The sequence below is a fragment of the Myiozetetes cayanensis genome, unplaced genomic scaffold (assembly GCF_022539395.1).
Source record: "Myiozetetes cayanensis isolate MyiCay16 unplaced genomic scaffold, myiCay2020 scf10, whole genome shotgun sequence".
NCBI lineage: Eukaryota > Metazoa > Chordata > Aves > Passeriformes > Tyrannidae > Myiozetetes > Myiozetetes cayanensis.
This window is the reverse complement of record NW_026086605.1, coordinates 18,158,319-18,179,771: the sequence shown is the minus strand read 5'-3', so window position 1 is coordinate 18,179,771 and position 21,453 is coordinate 18,158,319. Positions and strand designations below refer to the sequence as shown.

The window sequence follows — 21,453 nt, the reverse complement described above, 5'->3', positions numbered from 1 at the left end:
CAAGTTACTGTTTTCTCTAAGATTGTTTTGTCAAATTAGTTGCTTAAGTCACTGTTTTCTGTGACAGCTTTCCTTGAAGAATATATCCTGTAACAATAACTTTCACACTGCTCTTTTTAGTAATCTGATGCCTGCCTGAACATCTCTCTCACTGAAAAAGTATGGTAATACCATCATATGTGTATTTCTTTTTTACAGCTCTCAATGTGTAACATTTAAAAATCTATCAGAAAATTCTCTCCCTCCTCACCAATTCTCTTATTTTCCAAGTTACACGGCATATAATTTAACAGATTTTGTGTATCTGCTCTGTCTTCACAAATGTAAAACATTTTAAGAAGAACAAAAATCCCATAAATAATTTTGAAAATGTTGTCCTGTCTATTGTAGCCTCTCCAAAGACAGAGAACTGCACTACTAGAAGATAGTAAAAATTAGACAATCTTGCAATCGAAAGCAAAGTCAACCTTATGATTTGGATACAACTGTCTACAGGTAACTGTCATCTGAAGCCAAAACTTGCAGATTTAAAAGCCCACTTCTCTATCCTCTATTTGGAATGATAACATTTGTTATCTGCAGTAGACTCAATTTTCCACATGGTGCAGCCCTTTCAGAAGAGGCTGAGCCACAGACTGAAGTTGGGAATTTAAAAATACTCCTCTCAATTTTTAATCATCATTGCTACCTATCTATCTATTCATCATCTTACATTTCTTTTGTAGTGAGTCATTATAGTCCAGAAGAGTCAAAGGCCTACAGCCTTTAGCAGAGTCTCTTTTCTCCAGGTCAGAATTTAATTTTTATACCAGAGATGTGTGGGTTGCCTATACATCTTCAGCAAAAGGATGAACACAGGAGAATAAACACCTGGAATAATGTAAAAGGAGAGTAGCATGGGGGGAGAAAAAAAAATCTCAACAAATGTTTTTTTTTTCACCTTCCCCTTTATAAATATGGTTTGAAACCAGAAGGAGCAATTATGATATGTTTTGACTTCTGCTGTTAAAAAAAAATCAATGCAGCATGTTTTATCCAAACAGTGTACATACACAGTCCCCACTGCTTACAGAACAATCAAAGTTTTTGCTATTTAGCTTTCTAGAATTTTGTGTGCATATTAGGTCACATCATCTACACTGGCAGGACATTTTTGGAGTATGATGGTGCTCAGCTTTTAGCATCTTTACAGGAAAGAAATTTTCAGTAGTTCCTTGTGATATATTTTTTTTAATTTAAAGATTATACTCACTGTTTCATGCTGAAATGTCTTCCCTTAGTAAGATCTAATGTTTTTGTCCAACTTGATTCCTAAATTGACGTTTGATTGTTCTTTATCCCCTTTTTACTGAGATAAGAAAACAAAACATAAAAGCAAAAGCATTCCACATGGATGATTTTTGGAATCATGCACAAATAAAGTAGCAACTACCAACTACAGTATTGAGTACTTGGAAACGGAGACACTTAAAATACAAGATTTGTTTGGCTATGCAATATCATTAGTCAGGAATTGCTTCAGATATTCTGTGAAGATGTGAAAGGAATTTACTTTACACTGGTAAAGCTAAACAAACAAAAATCAGATAATGCTTTATGGAATAAAAGTAGGAAAAGACCCTCTTCTACTTCAAAATGCATAGCAGCTATAGTATGTTCCAGAAAAACTTTTACCTATAAATCAGCCTGTAAATGTTTAATCACATATGCTTTTAACTGCTTAAAATTATTTTTTGGGTATTATACTAATTTAAGTCAATTAAACATTTTAAACAAATGCTAGTACTGGAAAAAAATAGTTGCTAGGGAGCATAATTTGAAATTGTATGAAAAATGGAAATATAATTAAAGTTAATATAAATCATTTGGCCAGTGCCACACTGTACAGGAAAAGATGACCCCCTACTCCCACTCTTCCCCTGTGCCCAAAGACTTCTACAACACACTTTTGTTTTTCATTTTTTAATAAGTCCATAAAAGCAAAGGATTTATAAAAAGTACATGCAAGTCTATTTACATTAACAGATCACTGAGAAGCTGCAAACTCTCTTTAATACAGGAAGAGTGTCTTTAAGATTGGGAGTAGTAAATAAAACAGGACACCAAAACAGATAAGGTGACAACAGCAGCTTTGCTGACTGCTGAATTTCTGTTTTTTTCTTCAGGCAATTAGAGATGCAGGGGGACATGACAACCAAAACAATTCACATTCCCTATAGCTTTGAAGAAAAGAGCAAAATAATTTAAATTTTACTCTTTTTCTGATCTGTTTAAAGTCATATCAACAGATCTGTTACTTTCATCTTTCTCTTGAAGGAGGGAAAGTAGTAAATATAAAAAGGATCAGAAAAAGATGTTAGGAAAAGATGCAATGGTCCCACCTACAACTACCATGAGGAAAACAGATTCTTGAATTGTTTGCCCTGTCCAACTCCAGTCTCTGAAAAGCCAACTGACCAGTTACTGCACAGTGAAGAACCACTTCTTGCACATTTCTACAGATCTTTTATCACTGAGCAGAAACAAGAGGAAAAGCCATTGGAAGTCTCCTAAAGGCTTTTTTAACGAGAAAGTAAGTTTGTATTCTTGCATCACCATTCATCTTTCAATATTTGTACTTTCACTTTAAGTAAACAAGATAATTTCATAGTAAGCAAAAAACTGAAAGTAGCTTAGCTTTCCCTTCTCTTAATAGCCTAGGGATAGGAAGGACATTAGGCATATTTAACTGTTCCTAGTTTGAGCCATACAGTAATTTAATGTTCCTCCAACAATGTGGTTTTCTTCACAAAATCTATCTATATTTTCCCTCTTAAAATTTCCTTGTGTAGTACACAAGTACCTTGAAGACAGACCAAATGTCATACTCGGATTTGCTACAAATGATCCAATCCTTCTTTCCTTGGAAAAAAAATGGGTATTGGAGCTTATCCAACTGTCAAGAAGTTTGATATTTTGCCTACCTACAGAAGAGGTATAACCTGTAACTTCTGCATATGCTCCAACTATGTCTCCATGCAAAAGTGATTATATTTAGTAAAATCCAGTGACACCATCACCCCTCTGACCAACTAACACCTCAGTCTATGTCAAGGTACAAAATCTTAAGTGCTAGGAGGGAACTGTAAAGTTTTGGACATAAATCACAGTGAAACACGTGAGATTTCAGTTATCAGTCCACAACCTGTGACAAACATAACAGTTACTGTCACCTAAGTGGTAAGAAATACTGTACCAAACACCTCCCAGTGGTGCATGGGACTGTAACTGAACTGCTGATTATGGTGCAAGTGGGTGTTCTGGAACTTAGTAAGTTTTCCTTAATTATCAATTGGCAGTTAACTTAATATCCTGCCAGGCTTCCCATTTTTTATGATTAAACCTTCAGGGCAGCAGAATTAATTTTTCAAATTAGTTAGTGATATAAGTTATACTGTATATGCTAGATGCTGGCAACAACTGAAGCACCAATATTAAACCAAAATCCTCACTACTGGTGAAAGTTTCATACAGTGATTCTGATGCACTTGGCAGTACAAGTGAATCTCTCATGCTAACTACTATCATCTCCCCCCCCTTTTTCTTTAATGGTACACTGAGTGCCCCATGACCATTCAAGTAACAAACACAAAATCAAGGAAGAAGTTTTCTGGAATTTCACAGAAATCAAAGTCTTGCAACTCATGGCAACATCCATGGTTCTTCTTATTGTAATAAGAAGTCAGTATATGTTCTTAATCCTGTTTACATTAAGATTTCTTTTAAAGAAAAGGTGCTATTTTGTATTGTTTCATCTATGAGGTAGATGGCACTTTCATATAAATAGTGTAAATCAGAAATTAAGTTAGCTCTAGGCGTGCAACAAGTCCTGCTCTACTGACTGTTCAAAGTAATTATTTATGAATACAAAATACTTGTAAATTTTAAAAGTCAAACAGTAAGTCTTTGAGAGGAGAATGGTGGCCAAGTGGACAGAGGTGCCTTTGCTTGTCAAAGGTCATCGGAATTCTGTCTTTAGCCTCCAGACCCCTTCACCGTTTGGGGTCCTGTGGAAGGTGCAGATATTGCGGAGGAGTTCTCTGAAGACACAGGAGTGTGCTGCAGGCAGTTTGGACTCAAATTCCTGTAGTAATTCCTGAGTGCTGGCCTCGCCGTCCACGCGCGCCTGGAACGCTATGAAGTTACGTAAATCCACAAGCAGTTCATCGTATTCTGTTGAGCCCTGGACTGGGGCGGGTGCTGGCTGATGGTTCTCATCTCCATCATTCCTTGTCTGCTGTGGTAAAATAAGGTGGTTTCTTGCCCTCATATTAGCTAATAAAGATGAAGAGTCTAGAGCACTGGACGATTCTCCAGATTTTCCATCGAAGTACTCACTGGAACTACACTTCTTTATATTTTGTTTCTGTACTGGATCTGCATCCTGCAAATAAACATACAGACTATGGAGGAAGTTGTATTTTGAGACCCACAGAATCTGTTAAACAAAATCGGCCTGTAGTTTAGACTTAAACAACAAACATGACCACTCAAAACTTAGTCATCTGAAATACACAATAAAGAGGTGATATATTCTGGTCTCAACTTTAGAACTCAGGAAGCGAAAGAAAAGCATTGCTGGTCTTGAGACAGATAAGTAGACCACAATGCAATGTGTGACTGCTGTATCCAATTAGACTTCATTAAAACATGAAAAACCAAAAATTCACAGGTGACCAAAAAATTCTAGAATTCTGCATAATCATACAACAAATGTGTGCGAGACATCTACAGTATAAATCAGATTTGTTACAGTAATCATAATATTTCACATATATCAACTATTAAGACAGAAATGTCTCTTACCTTGTGCTTATTTGCAGGTGATGCACAAGTGGAATGTGAAGAAAGCAGCATGGAGTTTCTTTTTTGACCAAACCGACTCCTAAAAACCCACAAAAGAATTAACTCCATCAAACATCCTTCTCAAAATGACTAGTACAGTTTTTCCAAAGACAGACTGGGTTTGCATTTTAGGGTTCTCAAGAGCCCTCTGTTTTCTGTTCTACTGTGCAACAATAATGCTTTCTTTGTGCTTCAGAATAGACTACCTTGGCTTGTAATGTGCCTTCATCTCTATATAAATATAAAACATGAATGCCACTTTGATACATGTAACTGCAAATTACAAGTGCAAAAAAAGATAAATCCTTAACATCCTAACTCACTCTTCTGTTTTTGAAAAAGCAGCAACAGAACTTACTTTATTCCTGATGGTGCACCAGAAAGACCACTCATGCCTGTCCAGGTTGGCACACCAGAAGCAGCTCCTAAACATTGCTGACGAGAGATTTTTAAGGCTCTCAAGGCATTCTGAGCCACTCTGCTTGCTTCTGCTTCCTCCAGCACATGATCTGCACTGGAAGCTTCCATAATGGCATCATGCTTCATAACACTGTGTACCCCTAAAAATCAAAAGATTCAAAAGGTGAAGGAGGACATCTGCTAATACATGAAAATCAAATACTCAGTTTTTAAGTGAATGCCACAGTAACGTTTTTCCTTTTTCATGTTGACTATATTAAGCACATCAGTACAGTAATTCCTAATGAGAGAACCCCCTTCCATATGAGTTAAGTAATCAATTTGGCAGCAAATCACTTCTGGTGTGCTGATGAGGTAATTATTCACAACAGATCTGGCAATTATGTGGGTAAATTGATCATTTCCGTTTTTATGGACAGGACAGACAGAAGCGAAACCCTTGTGTAAATGAAGGTTGATTACATCCTTATTTCCAGGAGAAACACTGCATTACTTCTATATCCAGAAGTGCAAATCTATCTGAACTGCTGGTGCCAAGGTAATCAGCACACTCATAAATGCAGCATTTAAATTATGAACATCCTAAGGTTTCAGCACAGTAACATAATAAACAAGTTTTGTATTGTAGCTCTAACTGTCAGAGTAACAGAACTGCTCTTTCCCTCACTTGCATAGGTTAAACCTCTGTTTAAAAATAGTCATCAGCCAAACAAGAACCATTACCTGATTTTTTGAAAAGTTTCTGCAAGACATAATCATCATTTTTCTTTGAGTCTTCCTCCTTCTCTTCACTGTTCTCCCTTCTGTATTGCTTTTGTTTCACTAGATGAGGAATGCGTTTTCCTTCAAATTTGGCATCTTTGTGATGTTTCTTCTTAAATTCATCTTTGTGGCTCTCATGTGACAGCACAGCCACCCTGTGCTTTGTTTTTGAGATACATTTATAATGATTATTATCTAACTGCCCATCTTCAGTTTTAGCATCCTGCTTTTTCCAGGAGCCAGCTGCATCACCAGTAAGGCTAAAATCTGCCTTGGCATTTGCATTAGCTGCTCCTTGTACTTCATCAGCCACCACGGCAGTCAGACATTTGGCATTCTCTGAAGACCCTGCATCACACGGCAACGACTCGGACACAGATTTGTTACCACTTTCCAAGTGTTCCTCCTTGCATTTATTCAGTGAATTTGTATCAGTAGTAGCTTGTGCATTATCTTTTGCATAGCTATTTTGGTCAAAGGATTCCAAATTTCCTTTGGTTTCCTCACTTGTCTCTATTGCTTTAGCAGAAGAATCCTCCATGTGAGTGGTTGAGCAGCAATTGGAGGACTTGCTTTTCTTGTGTGAGCTGCTTTCTGCAAGATGGAGATCACGTTTAGAAGTACCATTACGAGATGGCTTTGGGACTTGAACATCTGAACCAGTACCTGAGGGATGAATAAAATTAGTATCTATTTAACAAACACTTAAAACATTTTTTTTATGCTAAACAAATAGAAAAAAAACTATGTACCTGCAAAAATTGCACTTGTTTCTGTCCCCTGAGACACATCTGGGCTGTTCAGAGTAAAAAGTTCATAAAGGTCGTTGGATTTGAAGAAGCGATTCTGCTTAGGGTCTTTCAGCACTCTGTTTGTTAAAAACTGTTTGAAGATTTGCCTAAAAAAAGAAAAAAAAAGTACTTTGTGCATGAAACAATGTCTAGCTATGTTTAAGTACTGAATACAGCACTTAAACAGAAAACTATATAAGCACAAACGTTACCCTGCAGAACAATTAAGCAGTGGGAAGATTATGTTAGTTTCCAAAACAATCTTGAGTTAGTAACTTTCAAAACAACCAAGGAAATTGTTAAACACAGGGATTTATTATTTTGCAACAACCCCATAACACAACAGGTAACCACCATCCTGAGATGTCCTACGAGGCATCCCTTAACTAAGCAATAAATAATTTCACAGCTAGTATTTTTGTCTATTAAAACTGAAAAGCTTGCATATGTTACAATAAAACTATCAGAAAGCTTCTGAAAGAAAAACAAGAGCTTGTTAAAATGACAACATTTTACATGTTCAATTGATTGGAGGGATCAAAAGCAACAGAGTAGCTCAGTCTGATTGTGATGACTGGATGACAGCCACTGAAAAGGGAAATCAGACTTGTGGTTAAGAGAAAAAGAGAGCCTACCTGCAGAGGACCAAAAGGAACAAATCTGGAGGACAACTGAGCTGCAAAAAATCTTCTAGTATTGATAAAACTACTTCTATGCCCTATTTGTACTACATAGTGCCTGGAGTAAAAGCTATTTTTTTCTACAAAAAATAAATCCCTAAATAAAACTGGAAATCAGTTCTCTAGAACTGTTTTTATCATGGTTTTGGCTCTAATCACACCATGTAGTGAAACTATTTTTAAATCTAGTTGTTGAAAACTAAGTTTAAACATAGGTGTCGGCTACTGCACAGTATCCAGTAGAAGACTTTATGAAGTTTTTAAGGATTATCTGAGCTTCATAGTTTCCTGCAATGAGGACCACATATTTGCAGGGAAGAACACACAGGAAAAGAGACAAGACAATTGCTTTAAGTTCACAGTCCATTGCACTGTTCTGGAAATAAATGAATTTCTGATGGCTGTGCTGACCCTTAGAGTCCAATTCCTTGATGCGGTCAATGTTGTTTAAACACAAGTATGCCAGAGGGATGGAAGCCAACCAACAGCGGATCCTTTGTGTCCATGTGGCAAAACAGATTAAAAAAGGCATTCAATAAGTGCTAGCATTTCATCATTTAGAGCTTTTCATTCATCTGAGTTTTCCAAAAGGACATTTCAGTTCTGAAGAGTAATGACTAGACAGAGGATTCCCATGTACATTCATTTGGAATTCATGTGAGTGAAGCTAACTACTGAGAAAGATAAATTGGAAAGCAAAACAAAAAGATTTCATTGATTTCAAAATGCAAGCACTTTAAAGGCTTTAGCTACATTTTGGAATAAATAACATGAATATGACTGGTGGTTATTTGGATTTAATTCTTTCACTTTGGAATGATTTGGGAATAAAATCAAATTGGGTTTGCACAGTAGTAAATGGATGTATGTATCACATACATCTTGATATATCCCAAGGAGAACATAAAGAACTTGTTGATTTCAATTTGCCTTTCAGACTTCTTGAGTCTCACATTCTGAGTAAGGTGATAATTATTTGCTGTCTATGCCTCATACTCTCTTTTCCAGTGTGTGCTGGACACAGCTGTTGGAACAGACTGATAAGGCACATTTAGCAGGTAGGTCTTGGAGCTGAGAGAGAGCAGACTCCCAGTCCTGAAGCTGGGAGTCTAATACTAGAAGAAGGCCCATTTCTCAGGAGAAATTTTAATAAGTTTTCCATGATGTGCCCATCATGACCAAGGTTAAGAGTTACAAGCCATGTGAGCACATGTACACTGGGTATGTCACTGCGCACTACGTTGAGTCGCTACAAGCATTTTCCTGAGCATGCAGCTGTATCCAAGAAAACTTTCTGACTGACCTGTGGTATATCTTCTCTTCAATAGTACCTGCAGTGAGAAGCCTATACACAGTCACCTCTTTCTTCTGGCCTATTCTCCAAGCACGTTCCCGAGCCTGGAACACAAAAGGTTTGGTTACCAGTCATTAATTTCTTAAACGTGTCTGATGGAGAGCTAATGATAACACTGTTTCAAACTTAACTTGGACATTTAACATAGTTCAAGAAGTGGTATTTCTACAGCATTATGACAACTAACCCCACAGGAGAAGAACAAGATTTAGAAAGTTTACGTATGTAGAAACACAAGTCTCCAAGAAATCTATGTAAAAATTATCAATAATATTATATTAAAATTGGAACTTGTATCTAGAATAAGTAGTTCATACAGACTTATTCCAGAAGGGATCTATTTTACAACAGAGCTTTAATATACACCTTTCCTTTGAACTTTTTATTCTTAACTGAAAGCTTTCCTATAAACATCTTGAACCAACCACTAACACATACCACTCTAAGTCAGACGTGTAGATCTCAGAGCTATGTAGGATTCTATCAAAAAGTTTTATCCTCTCAAATACATAAGCATCACATACTGCTACAGGATCTGATAAACCAGAGTCCCATCATACCATGAGATAAAGCACGACTTCTAACAATACTGGCTTAGAGCAGCATTCAAAGGATATAGCTACATATCATTATCTAGTGACAAAGCCAACTTGAGCAACACTTGTTCTCCTTTTCTTACCCTGCACTGTCACCACGAACAGTCATATTGGTTCCACAGCTTGCACAGCTATACTCTCCCTTCAGAAATATCTGGTTTATTTATTTTAAAAACACAGGACATTTGAACTGTTTGTTTGACTGCACTGTAAACAGACTACAAGAATTGACAATATTGAAGAGTGGTAAGATATAACAACATAAAGGGGATGTGGTAAGAACCACTTAAATTGGCTTTGCCACAAGAGTAATCATAATGTGGAACTGCACCCTAAGCGACCACTGCTGGGAACAGCAACCTCAGAAAGGTTGCCACACAGTGCTTTAACACTATTTGAGGAGATAAATGTAATTTCATCCTCAGTTTTGTTTCAGCTTAGCTGGTGAATGTAATGTAATAAAACAAACTCACCTGTGTGTCTACACTGGGATTCCAGTCAGGATCATAAATAATAACCCGGTCAGCACCAACCAAGTTAACACCAATGCCACCAACACGAGTTGTTAAGAGAAAAAGAAATATGGATTTGTCCTATAACATAAGAGAGAATTTACTAAAGCAAGAATTACCAAAGCACAACATTAAAAAAATAAATTAATTCCTGGAATCTTTCATTATCAGCATTATTTACAAAGATGCAAAGGGGGCCAAGAGAAGCAAATACATTTCCTTGTTCATCTAGTTTGACAAATGTTTTGACAAATAAAAGTAGTCTAATCTAAATTTCATTTACTGTTGCCCAATAAAATTTCTTTTTCCCCTTCTCAGCTGTGATTTTTTTCTTAGCAGAAAATCCAATTTTTAAGTGTGAAAGAAGTGATGATTTTTTTCTGCTCTCACACTATGGAAGTTGTTTCATTTGACAGAACTCCTCAGTTTTGTGTCTCAAACCTGAAGTAGTATATTTAAAAACACACCAAAAAGGAATGCAAGAATGTAGCCATACGCACTAATAGTCATTCATGTATGGAATGCAACACCTCACCTCATTATATTTTGTTACAAGAGGCTGTCTGGAAGCTATTGCTGTGGTGCCATCCATCCTGAGGTAGGAATAGTTTCTCTGTCTCACAAAGACTTCAAGTATCTGCATCATCTGTTGTGATGGAAAAAAAGTTAATTAAATCCAGATGTGAAGACAGCAGCTGCCTGATCAAGCCATAGGAATTTGTGGTATGAAGTGCAGTGTTAATCAAACAAACAAGATGACAAAAAAAACCTTGTGAATTTTAAATGAACAGAAAATTTACTTATATAATTGGGGAAAAAAATCATTTATTTGACTGCTGAATGCATAAGTGTAATGTTTGTGCTTGGCTTGGAAAGTCCAGGGCCATAGTCTCAAGATACTTAAACAGATAAATGGTGCAGCATTCCAAGGGAAGCCACAGAAGCAAGACAAAATTGTGACTACACAGGGAAAACAAATGAAGGTCACTGTCTGTGCTACTGGCCCAATGCACACAGTTCTCAGGATTAGATGTGCACATGCACTACACAGAAACTGAGTACCAGTTCTATCCTGAAACTACACAGCAGGGACAGCTTGGTACGATATGGGTAGAACTGATACAAGCTTTCACCCCGTATATTGAAATTGGGCAACATTGCCACAACACTGTGTCACTCCAGTAAAGCTTACTGAGCTTGGGAACTTGTCTCCAATTATTCCAGATAATAGTAATTTTTGTAATTTTTTTTTCTTTTCAATAAGATCTTAATTTTCTGAGAAGGACACTACAAAATGTGGTTCTAATTACAAGTCTTGTTGGAACACACACACACAATGTTTTTAGCTTTAGTGATAACTAAAACTAAAACCAAGTAGGTCATCTTACCTGCCTTGACTGAGTAAAAAATAACACTCTGTGACCTTGCTTGTGCCATATTTTCAGCAAGGATTCTACCACTATCATTTTTCCAGAACGTCTCCAATATCCAAACTGATTTGATTCCTCCACTTCAGCATCTGGTACACCCTTTGAAAAGCTGGGACTATCAGCGACAAAGTCAGGGTGGTTGCAAATCTTTCTCAAAGTTGATAGTCCTAAGAGAATCTAAAGAACACAGGATAAAAGTATTTTTATTTTTATGACAAATACTTGTATATACAGGCTGTGGTTGAGAAAAATAAACAGCAAGGGATTAATGCAGTCATCATAAAGAAGTTTGTTTGCCATTTAGAAGGGTTCTGTTCAGTTATTTATTCAATAATATTACAAGTGTTATTTATTCTTCTGATATAATGAGCACCCATTAAAATGAACTAGCTTGAAACAGCAAATCCCTCAGTCTTCTAGCACTACAAGTTGGATGAGCCTGCTCATAATTTATGGTTTGTTTGGACAATGGGGTTTTTGTTCTTCAGCTGGGATTTGCTGCTGTCACCACAAAACATCTAATAAAAGCATTGGCATTTACTATCCAAAATTTTCAGAACCCTAGCAAATATGACAGCCCATTCTGTAACATCTTTGGGAAATCTCTGCAGATAGACTTATGCAAGCTACCTCAAAGATCAAGCTCCTTAAAATAATTTTCACTGGGATAACTAAAATGGCTAGGCACTTGAAAAAAACTTGGCCACTATACGTTTGCAGGACCCGGAAAAATAAAAAAAGTTCAAAACAGGAATAAGGAAAACATGTGCTTTGTATGGAACTGCAATATATATGGCTATACTGGCCGTACAACTGACTGAAGCCACTGTGTATGAGGGGAGAAAGGATTTCACAGTTCACAAGATAAGAACACATGGTAAACTCTACATTACAGCCAAGGCCTACTACCTCTCCTCTTATAAACAACAGATCTGTATCCTGCAGCTAAAATGAAGGGAGAAACATCCACTGCAAGCATAAAAATGCCAAAGGGACCAGATGTGTGCAATGCAGGAGTCACAGGGAATAACAGACGTTTTATACAGGCAACAGCTAGCATCTGAAAATGTATTTCAATTACTCCTGTCACCTTGGCCACAACAATTTCAACACTTACACTGCCAGGATGGAGGCAGATGTTGGGAAGTGACTAATAAGACAATAACAAGGTTGCTTGCTATTTGCTCTGCTATATGCTAAGACACTGCAATCATCAACCGTTGCATCACAGTTATCACACCTGAACTGTACTCTCACAACAAATTACGCTTTTCCTTTGTTTCTCTTCTGCACCAAGTTAAAAGCATGTATGCAGTTACCTACAACAGGTCATCCAATAGCCATGATTTCTTTCTAAGATCACAAACATTGTGAAGTCAATTCCATTCCTACTTTTATCTGGTCATGTCACTACATATGGATGACTAACTCTACATATTTCATGTAACATTTCTTGAGAAAAAAAAAAGCAGACATTTACAAAAGCAGAACTGAGATCAGTGTGCTTCCCTTTCTCCTCAGAAGCCAGCTAGAAGAATGCAAAGGCCAGTCCCTGACTTTATCCACCAAAGTCTACCTGTCATTATCCTTAATGATGCCCACCTGCATGTCTCCATTGAGAATCTGGTAAACTTCTTTAGAGTTGATGTAATCTTGATAGATTTGACGTTGCTCCTCTGTCAAGCGGCAAAAGAGGACCTACAAAACAAAACAACCACTCAAGCCCAACCTATGTGAATTTTAAAATTTTACAGTGTACTACAGTGAAGCTTCAGAGATGTCTGACATACTGAAATACTAAGTTAAAAGATACTGCATAGAAATAATTAGAAATAAAAAAAAGCATATAATTTTTAGGGAACAAACATAATCAGTAAGATGAGTTTCATGAGGTTTTATGTGCTCTTTCCCAGTTATGTTTTCCCCTCAAATTGCTTTAGTTTTGGAAGTGCTACCATTTTCCAGTTTTAATGAGGTAACTGTGCAACGTTAGTGTTCTCTCAAAGCTATGTTTATAGGAAATGCTTTCTATTGTGGGTCTGTTACGTCCCTTACAACTTGCAAATTCTTACTACCTCATGGGAAGGTTAGCACATGTGATCTGTCATTAGACTTTTGAGTGTGAGCATATAATGATTTTTTAGAAGCTCTGATGAGCTAAAATGGAACAAAATACTTCCTTGCACCCAACATTATGCTGTAAGTCAAACTGAGGTAGTGCCTTGTGACTGACAAGAACAAAAATCAAATTTGTTTCATCTGTTTATGATTGTGTTCTTTAGATTAAGTAGCCCAGTATACTTCAAAGTACATAGAAATTAAAATTGATTAAAAAAGATCGTTGGACTGAACAAACAAGTATGGCCTACTCGATTATTATGTACCTTTCAGCACTGTCTTACAAAGGCTAGCACGTCCACTTCTCTTTTAGAGGGAGAAGGCAGGAAGAGAATGAGAAGAAAACATGAAAGCCTGAAGCACTGAAACCTGAGTGGTAGAAGAGTCTAATAATTACTAGAAGTGAGTATTTGTAGGAATTTTAGTTGATTCATACTTTCAACCTTCTCTGAGTCAAAATATTTCTTAAAAAAATATTCTACCTCATGATAAAGCACACAAGTTTTACATCAAAAAGCTAAAATGTATAGGTCTGCTAGCTTTCAGTACGAACAACTGCCATCAAGTATTTCTCTACTACTTTCTGCCCAAATTAATATTTTTATGGCAGGAAATAATGCTTAAGTGTTTCCTGCTGTAAAAAAAGAAACAGGCAACTCATTTCTTTGCTTTTTAGATGAGTGTGCTCAGAGATCCTGCAAGACTGTGACCATTTAATACGCAGAACACTTGTGAAAAGAACATGAATCTTGAAAGCTCTACATCTTCTTTTTAGTTAAAACAGCATTTCAACTACTATTAGCAAAAATTATTTCTAAATGACAAGGAAAGATCTGAGTTTTGGGGAGGGAGAGGACTCAGATCTAGTAGTGAAGACAAACAAACCTGTTCATTTTTATCTGGAAGTGAAAGGCTCATTTTTACATCAGCCTTCATTCTTCGCAGCAAGTAGGGGTTTATGGTGTCCCGTAACACACAGGCACATTTGTATGCAGTTTTTACCTAAAAATAGGAAGAAAAAAGCACAGGTTATATTTTGATTCTTGACATTAATTTTAGCAACAAGCAAAATTCCATCATTAGTGATAGGAAAATTCTAATAAAATCAGATGTTTTATATTTTACATGTGTCTAAAGTTACATATTCAACACAATAAGAATTGCAATAAAATTCATGTTAGCAACAATAAAATTGAATAGGTCTTCCTCAGAAACCACAGATTGGTCTTTAAAAAGAGACCAGAAATGAGATATTTCATTAGAAACCAAAGATAGAACTGAGTATAAATTTACACAAAACTAAAATCCTCATGAAAAATTGGTAATACATCTACTGAAGATCAAAAAAGAAGCCTGCAGCAATGGGGGTTACTAGACAGTAAGTGAAGATTAGTGCTCACTTGGGACTATTAAAAAAAAAAAATGGGTACAAGAAAATCTCCACGATCACAGAAAGTAAAGGTCACTCTGGCTTTAAATGGAGCATATGGTTCTAAAATGGGTAATGGGTGTGTGAGATGGGTAATAACTGTACATAATAGCTAAAAATACCTTAATTTCTCTTACATCAAAACAAATAATATAATAAATTATTAATATGTAAAACAAATTGAAAGTCCAGTTTAGTAAATTACTAAGGTTTAGACAAGGGAAGTACTTAAAAATAAAATGAAACTTTAGAAATGCACGTGTGCATTACAAAGAGGATACAAAAAGATACAACTTTCTTAGCATTTATATATAATTTCGTCTGCAGATTATGATACCAACAATTAATTTATCATCTAATTTGAAAAATGTTCTCAGTCAATACTGAGAACCACAACTACAAAGATTAATAGACATACTCACTGAAAATCATTTTCCAAATAATTTTTGCTTTCAAAATTAGTTTATCTACTTTCAGATTTCCAACACCTACTTTACCTTTTAAAATTAAAATAGTTTTCAGTTTGGATTTAAGGATTCCTCTTATTGCATAATTTGACAAAGCTTGATATCAAACAGGAAAGTTCTATTTAAGTACATCAAAATACAAGATCAGTCACTTTCCACCCCATTTTGTTTATCTTTACTTCATATCAAAGAATACTTCTAATGACTTAAACTTCAGGGCTTTTGACAAGAAAACCCTTTGTATAAGCTGTACCCCTGTATAAATGAAATGGTTTCATTTAGTTGAACAGTTGTTTTTGTACATGTAGCAGTAAAACAAATAAACACCTGTTTTTTGGGTTAGTGTAGTGTCTAGAACATACAACATGAAGCACATTTAGATGTCAGTTTTGAAACAACATACCAGTTTCCTTCAAGCAAAGTGCTATTTTTGATGCATTTACCTGTACAGGAGAAGCATTGCAATATCCTCCCATGGTTATTGGGACAGAAAACTGCTCCATGAACACAGGTAGGGTTCCCAGTTTTCCTGGGAATATAAAGTCAAAGAGGGACCAGAGCTCCTTTAGGTTATTTTGCATAGGGGAGCCAGACAAGATGAGTCGATGGGGCGTGCGGAACTATTAATAAAAACCACAAAACCAAAAGAAAGTTATTTTCATGGTTCATGATGTAACCTGTCTCCTGCCCCAGAGGATATTCAATTTCACCATCAATGAATTCTCATGTTAAAATACACGGCCTCCTATTTGTGAATAGAAGAGCTTTCTGCAATATACTGTCCATAAACTGTTGGCAGAAAAGTCACACCAGCAATCTGACATTTATACCCAATGGTAAATTACTATGCAACTTAAAATTTCTGATTTTTTTTCTTTACCATACTTCTGTAAATTTACTCATGTAAATTCATTAAAAATGCTAAGTAAATTAAATAGTCAAATACAGACTGTTGTGATTCATGCTTTTATTCTTTACTACTGATCAAAGTATATTTTTACAATAGGCTATTAGATTTTGGAACCTCCCCCTAGAACACAAATTTATTTTTTACAATGTACCTGCTTGCATGCAAGCGTGACTGCAGCATTTGGATTTCGGATTTTGTGACCCTCATCCAGAATCACATAATGCCAATCATACGTGTGGATGTTGTCCTGCATCAGTCGAATGTATGAATAAGATGTAATAAGAATTCCATGGCATGAAGCAATTTCATGAATTAGTTTCACCTAAAAGCAAAAGATCCACATTGTCAACAACAGTGAGACAGAAATCTCAGACCTACTGAACTACACACATACAGGTCTGCTATCCAAGGTATGTATAAAATAAAGTTTTGTAAAAGTAGATATATAAGCACTTAAATACTGTGTTATTCAGTATACTGTAGTATTCAGTATCAGAATTTGACCTGAAGTCTGGTTAGAAGGAAACAGTGGGTTTTATTTTAATTTTTTTATGACAATTTCTAAAAAAGCAAACACTGGATTCGATTAACGCAACGGATTTCTTCAAGTTCTCCTATATTCATGTCACAAACCTAGCTTTGTGTACTACAAGCAAAATCTAGAACATTAGAGGAAAATTAAACAAGTAAAAAACTGGAAAACAATCACAAAAAAAATCTATTTGGTTAATTCTAAATTCTGTCTAACCTTTCTCATTAATAGGATTAATATATTTGTTATCAATCTTCAAATTTTGTGCTTCTCTTTTAAGCTATAACCTTTCCCCAAGTTTTTACTAGCCTTTATATTTGCAAATTATGTAGGGCAGAGACAGTCTATATCACTTTTCACAGCATTCAAGACTCATCTCTATTGCATTTATCCTCCACATATAAATCTAGAAGAGGATGGGCTGAGAAACAATTTCTGGGTGAAAGAAACATACTCAGTGTAAAAGAAAAAAGAAAGTAGAACCACTACTGAATTTGCTATAGGAAAGACAAAATCCTTATTACTTGAAGTGTCTTTAGGAAAACAAAACCCCAAACAAACAAACAAGCAAAAACCCCAACAACAAAACCCCAAACAAAACCAACAAAAACAAGAGAAAAATCCATCTCAAAAAGTGAGATGGTGTTAAAAGTCCACAATCTTTTACTGTAAAATCAGTTGTTTACACATACCCCAAGATTTAAAGCTCTTATGAGCTTAACTTTTCAAGAATTTCTACTTTCCGATTATCATCTCCTGATAAAACCACAACACATTATTTAACGTTGATATCACAATTCTCAAGAGAATATGCAATCTTCAATACAATTTGCATTACAGAGAGAGTAGGATTTCTAGGCAGCTGTGGACACCCAAAGCCTAATTTTACAATATTCTATATTATCCACAGTCTGCAACTTTTCTGGAGTCTCAGCAATGGCCTATCCTAGAATATTGTAGACTTCTCTACCCAAACACTTACGACAAATCATCTCGGGTGATTTAAAATTAAAAGCTTGTAAAATATGTAACCTCTCCTAATTTTTGCAATTAATAGGCTATGTCTGCAATTAGCCTGACTTACAGAATGCTATGCTCTTGTCATTAAAAGATGTTTTGTGAAAGTGCTGCTGTTATTATAGAGGCTCAAGAGACCAATCCCTCCTAGAGGGCAAACAGTGGACCAGTAGAAAACAACAGCCATAAATCACGCTGTCAGGTAGCAGAGAGAACAGAAGTGAAACACAGGCACATGAAGGCCAGTCACTGTAAACACACCACAGCAGAATCCTACTCAGGATTTACTGAACCTGTAATTAATTAAAGTTTCCTTCAAGCTAAATTTTTAATAAACAAGGATTTGTGCTGACAATGAAGAAATAGAACACAATTTTATCAACTCACGCTACAACACTAATTCTCATTTTACTGCACTGGGTACTTTCTCAGAGGTTGCCTTCACTTTAGATGCAGCTCTTGCAGTAATTTTAAATATTTTAAAATATGGTAACTGATTTAATACTGGATACACACTCTTTGGAGGGTGTGGCTTTTCAGAATTTATGCTATTTTATAATGTATTACTTAATTCACAATTCTTGTTTGGTTAGATGAAAGCATGTTTAATTTAATTTTATTTTTTCTTGAGCAATACACTTCAATGAAATATTTCAGGGCATGCACTCCTAAACTAAACCAAACCAAACCAAAACAAAAAAAACTCTGCTTCAGAGAGAGACAAATCCTACTAATGCCAAAAAATAACACAGCCACTAGCTAGTTTTGAAATTCTGAACTCTGCCTTTATATGATACAAATGAATAGAGGAACATGCAAGTAGATTGAGTAATTATGAACTTACATTTCTGTTCAGTACAGTACTTCAGGCCTTTAAAATTCAAGGATAGTATTTTCTAACTTTGGGTGATAAGTTGATTGTGTTGCCTTGACTGGGACACAACCAATGTACTGGATGGTTTTTGGCAAGCACCACTTCCTAAAGCCAAAACATTTATGATTTATTCTAAGGACACACCTTTAAGCAAATGCTTTTTTCCTGTTGGTACCTCACTGTAGCTACAAATTTGTTTCTCAGCATACACAAACAGGAAATTTTTTTTGACTTACAAAAGTAATGTTTATCTTTTTTTGGATAAAGTAGTCTTTGAAAAAAGGACCTGAAGACCTGAATTCTGAATTATTATGTATTAGGCATTAAAAATGGTAATTTTCTTAGACAGAAATGTATATACTAAGACTGAAATTAAAGACATGGACTAGTGATAACTACAAAATTCACTAAACATTCAGATATCTTTGAGCAAGTGTGAATTTAGAGATAATATCTACTCACATAAGCATATTTCACATGTGAATCAAAAATGCACTCTTCAGCAGACTTATCACTATCTCATAACCAACCATTAAGCCCAGAGATCCATAAATTCAACATATAAAACCTCTTTATTATTTCCCTGCCCCCAATAAAACAATCTAAATGGCACCACGAAGAGGCTTCAAAAGAACACATTACAATGTTTAATAATGTAAAAGTTGCAATAAAAAGAGCTAAAGCACTCAGTACATATTTATCAAGAATGCTGCTTCTTGGGGCATGATACTAACTTTATCTGAGTTTGGTCCTTAACTCAGAAACAGATCCTTTGTACGGTTCCATATTCAGTCATATGGAGTGAGCCAATAACCATAACCTCTGAAGCTTATTTTGTTTACATGAAGATGATGTACTCTACTGTGAGAGTAGAAGGTTTTACAGTTTTCAGTGTGTAGGTACCTTCAAGTAGATGGTTTCACAGCTGCAAGTGTCATGAACTGACAACTGCTTTTGAGGGCTGCGCTGTGTGTCCTGCGTTTGACCAGGACAAGGGAGTGCCAAGTTGCAGCTTTATAAATGGTATGTGATTACCACTACAGAGAGCTGTTAAACTCAATGTTACCTGTTCTAAAGATCAAGAAATTAGAAGTTCAGCCTTGAACTTAAAAAATACAGTCTCCTTCCATACATGCTATGTTAAACATGATAACCAAAGTTCGTTTTCCCTTTTATATTCTACAATTTACAAATGCTCATGTGCCAATAGAAGCTTTGAAACAACAGGACAAGCTCTTTTTACAGAAGGATGCTTTTCCAACTCTTGCAGAGCTTTCTTCTCCCCACCTTCTGTTCTACATCATAAATAAAACAGTATTTGTGATACACTACATTAGATTTACTTCTTCGTTTTCTCTCATCCGTAGAGATCTCAGAGCACTCAGTGTTTACAGATCAGATTTAACCATGAACCATAGTAGGCACTTAATAGCATAAGACAGCACCACAGGACATATTTAGCCACAAATGCTATACCTTGTTCAAACTGAAAGCTGACTTCACAAAGGAAGACTATTACGTAAATCTGGTTTTTCCTACTGCTTCCAACTAAAGCACGTTTTTCATCATAGAAGAACCAAATGATCTTATGGGATCACAAATACTAGTAATAAAAACAAAGGGCAAGTTTTACATTTCATCCAAATGTCCCTTTTGAAGCTCCTTCAGGAGCTTCAGGAGTCAGCTCCCTTTACAGGTTTCTTGTGTGAGACTTCCTTGGTGCTCTAGTCCATGCTGAGTTTATGACCAGACTGCTGGAACACCACATATATGCTACTAGCACTTGAGAATTCTCATCTTACATTTCTGTGCATGAGTGTGTCATTGATCGATATTTAATATGTTTTGCATGCACGAGCAATTTCTCTTCAGTTGGTCACTGTCAGATGACATGACTTAATCTCATTTTCTTTCATGACAGTGTTACTTTCTTAGTTTTCATTGTTTCAAACAGTGCTCTTTCTGTCTTTTTAACTTTCTTCACGACTCTCTTCATATACATGTTCTTAGGCTGTTTCTTAAGTTGGATAGCCTGACTCGTCTGAAGTTTCAAACTTTGGTACCTTGCAGGAACAAAACAAGGAAAACTTAAATTTTTACTTTCCCTTAGGTGCTTAAATGGATTTTCAGGATTCAGCAAAACATTTTTAAATTTCTCTTTAAATATTTATTGAGTTTCTTGTAATAACATTAAAATGATATGGTGCTTAATTGCACTTGATTAAACGTATTCTGAGGTAATTGATGCAGTTACAGTACATGGCAAAAAAGGAATAGCACACTCTAATGTGCTAATAGCTTCCTGTTGTTCAATTAACTTAGTGTGTTTTCAAGCCCTAAAAATGTGTTGACCTCAATAACATGCTTGCATGTCTTCCTAAATTAAATCATGTGTGCTTATTTTGGGCTATTTGTTAATTAACGGACTTGACAGAGTGGCTCAAATTTTTCCATCTGCAGGTATAGTCACGTTTTCAGGACTTCACCTTCCCATTGTCCTCCCACAAATGCATATTCAACAACTTAAAATTATAAGCACTTTAAATAGGGCAGATTTAGAGAACTGAATCTAATGCCTCATCTTCTAAGAGCTGCAACAGTATGCTTTGAGAAGTGTCACTGCTGATATGGTCTTAAGCTCATGTACATTTTTTTTCTAGATGCCTCTTAATCAGAG

The 21,453-nt window shown here is 35.8% G+C and overlaps 1 protein-coding gene across 3 annotated transcripts in view; it reads right to left on the bottom strand.

Annotated features, from left to right (window-relative positions):
• Positions 1-934: 934 nt before the first annotated feature.
• ERCC6 (ERCC excision repair 6, chromatin remodeling factor) overlaps positions 935-21,453 on the bottom strand; it is a 46,446-nt gene continuing 25,927 nt past the window's right edge. For all 3 annotated transcript variants that reach the window (XM_050339205.1, XM_050339210.1, XM_050339197.1), the window contains 13 exons: positions 16,505-16,675; positions 15,887-16,063; positions 14,433-14,549; positions 13,032-13,127; positions 11,388-11,606; positions 10,535-10,645; positions 9,961-10,080; positions 8,841-8,935; positions 6,819-6,964; positions 6,028-6,732; positions 5,243-5,444; positions 4,846-4,924; positions 935-4,423 (listed from right to left, as the gene is read on the bottom strand). In XM_050339205.1, the coding sequence (XP_050195162.1) occupies positions 3,998-4,423; positions 4,846-4,924; positions 5,243-5,444; positions 6,028-6,732; positions 6,819-6,964; positions 8,841-8,935; positions 9,961-10,080; positions 10,535-10,645; positions 11,388-11,606; positions 13,032-13,127; positions 14,433-14,549; positions 15,887-16,063; positions 16,505-16,675 (2,664 nt within the window). In that variant the 3' untranslated portion in view covers positions 935-3,997. The remainder of the gene's footprint in view (positions 4,424-4,845; positions 4,925-5,242; positions 5,445-6,027; positions 6,733-6,818; positions 6,965-8,840; positions 8,936-9,960; positions 10,081-10,534; positions 10,646-11,387; positions 11,607-13,031; positions 13,128-14,432; positions 14,550-15,886; positions 16,064-16,504; positions 16,676-21,453) is intronic.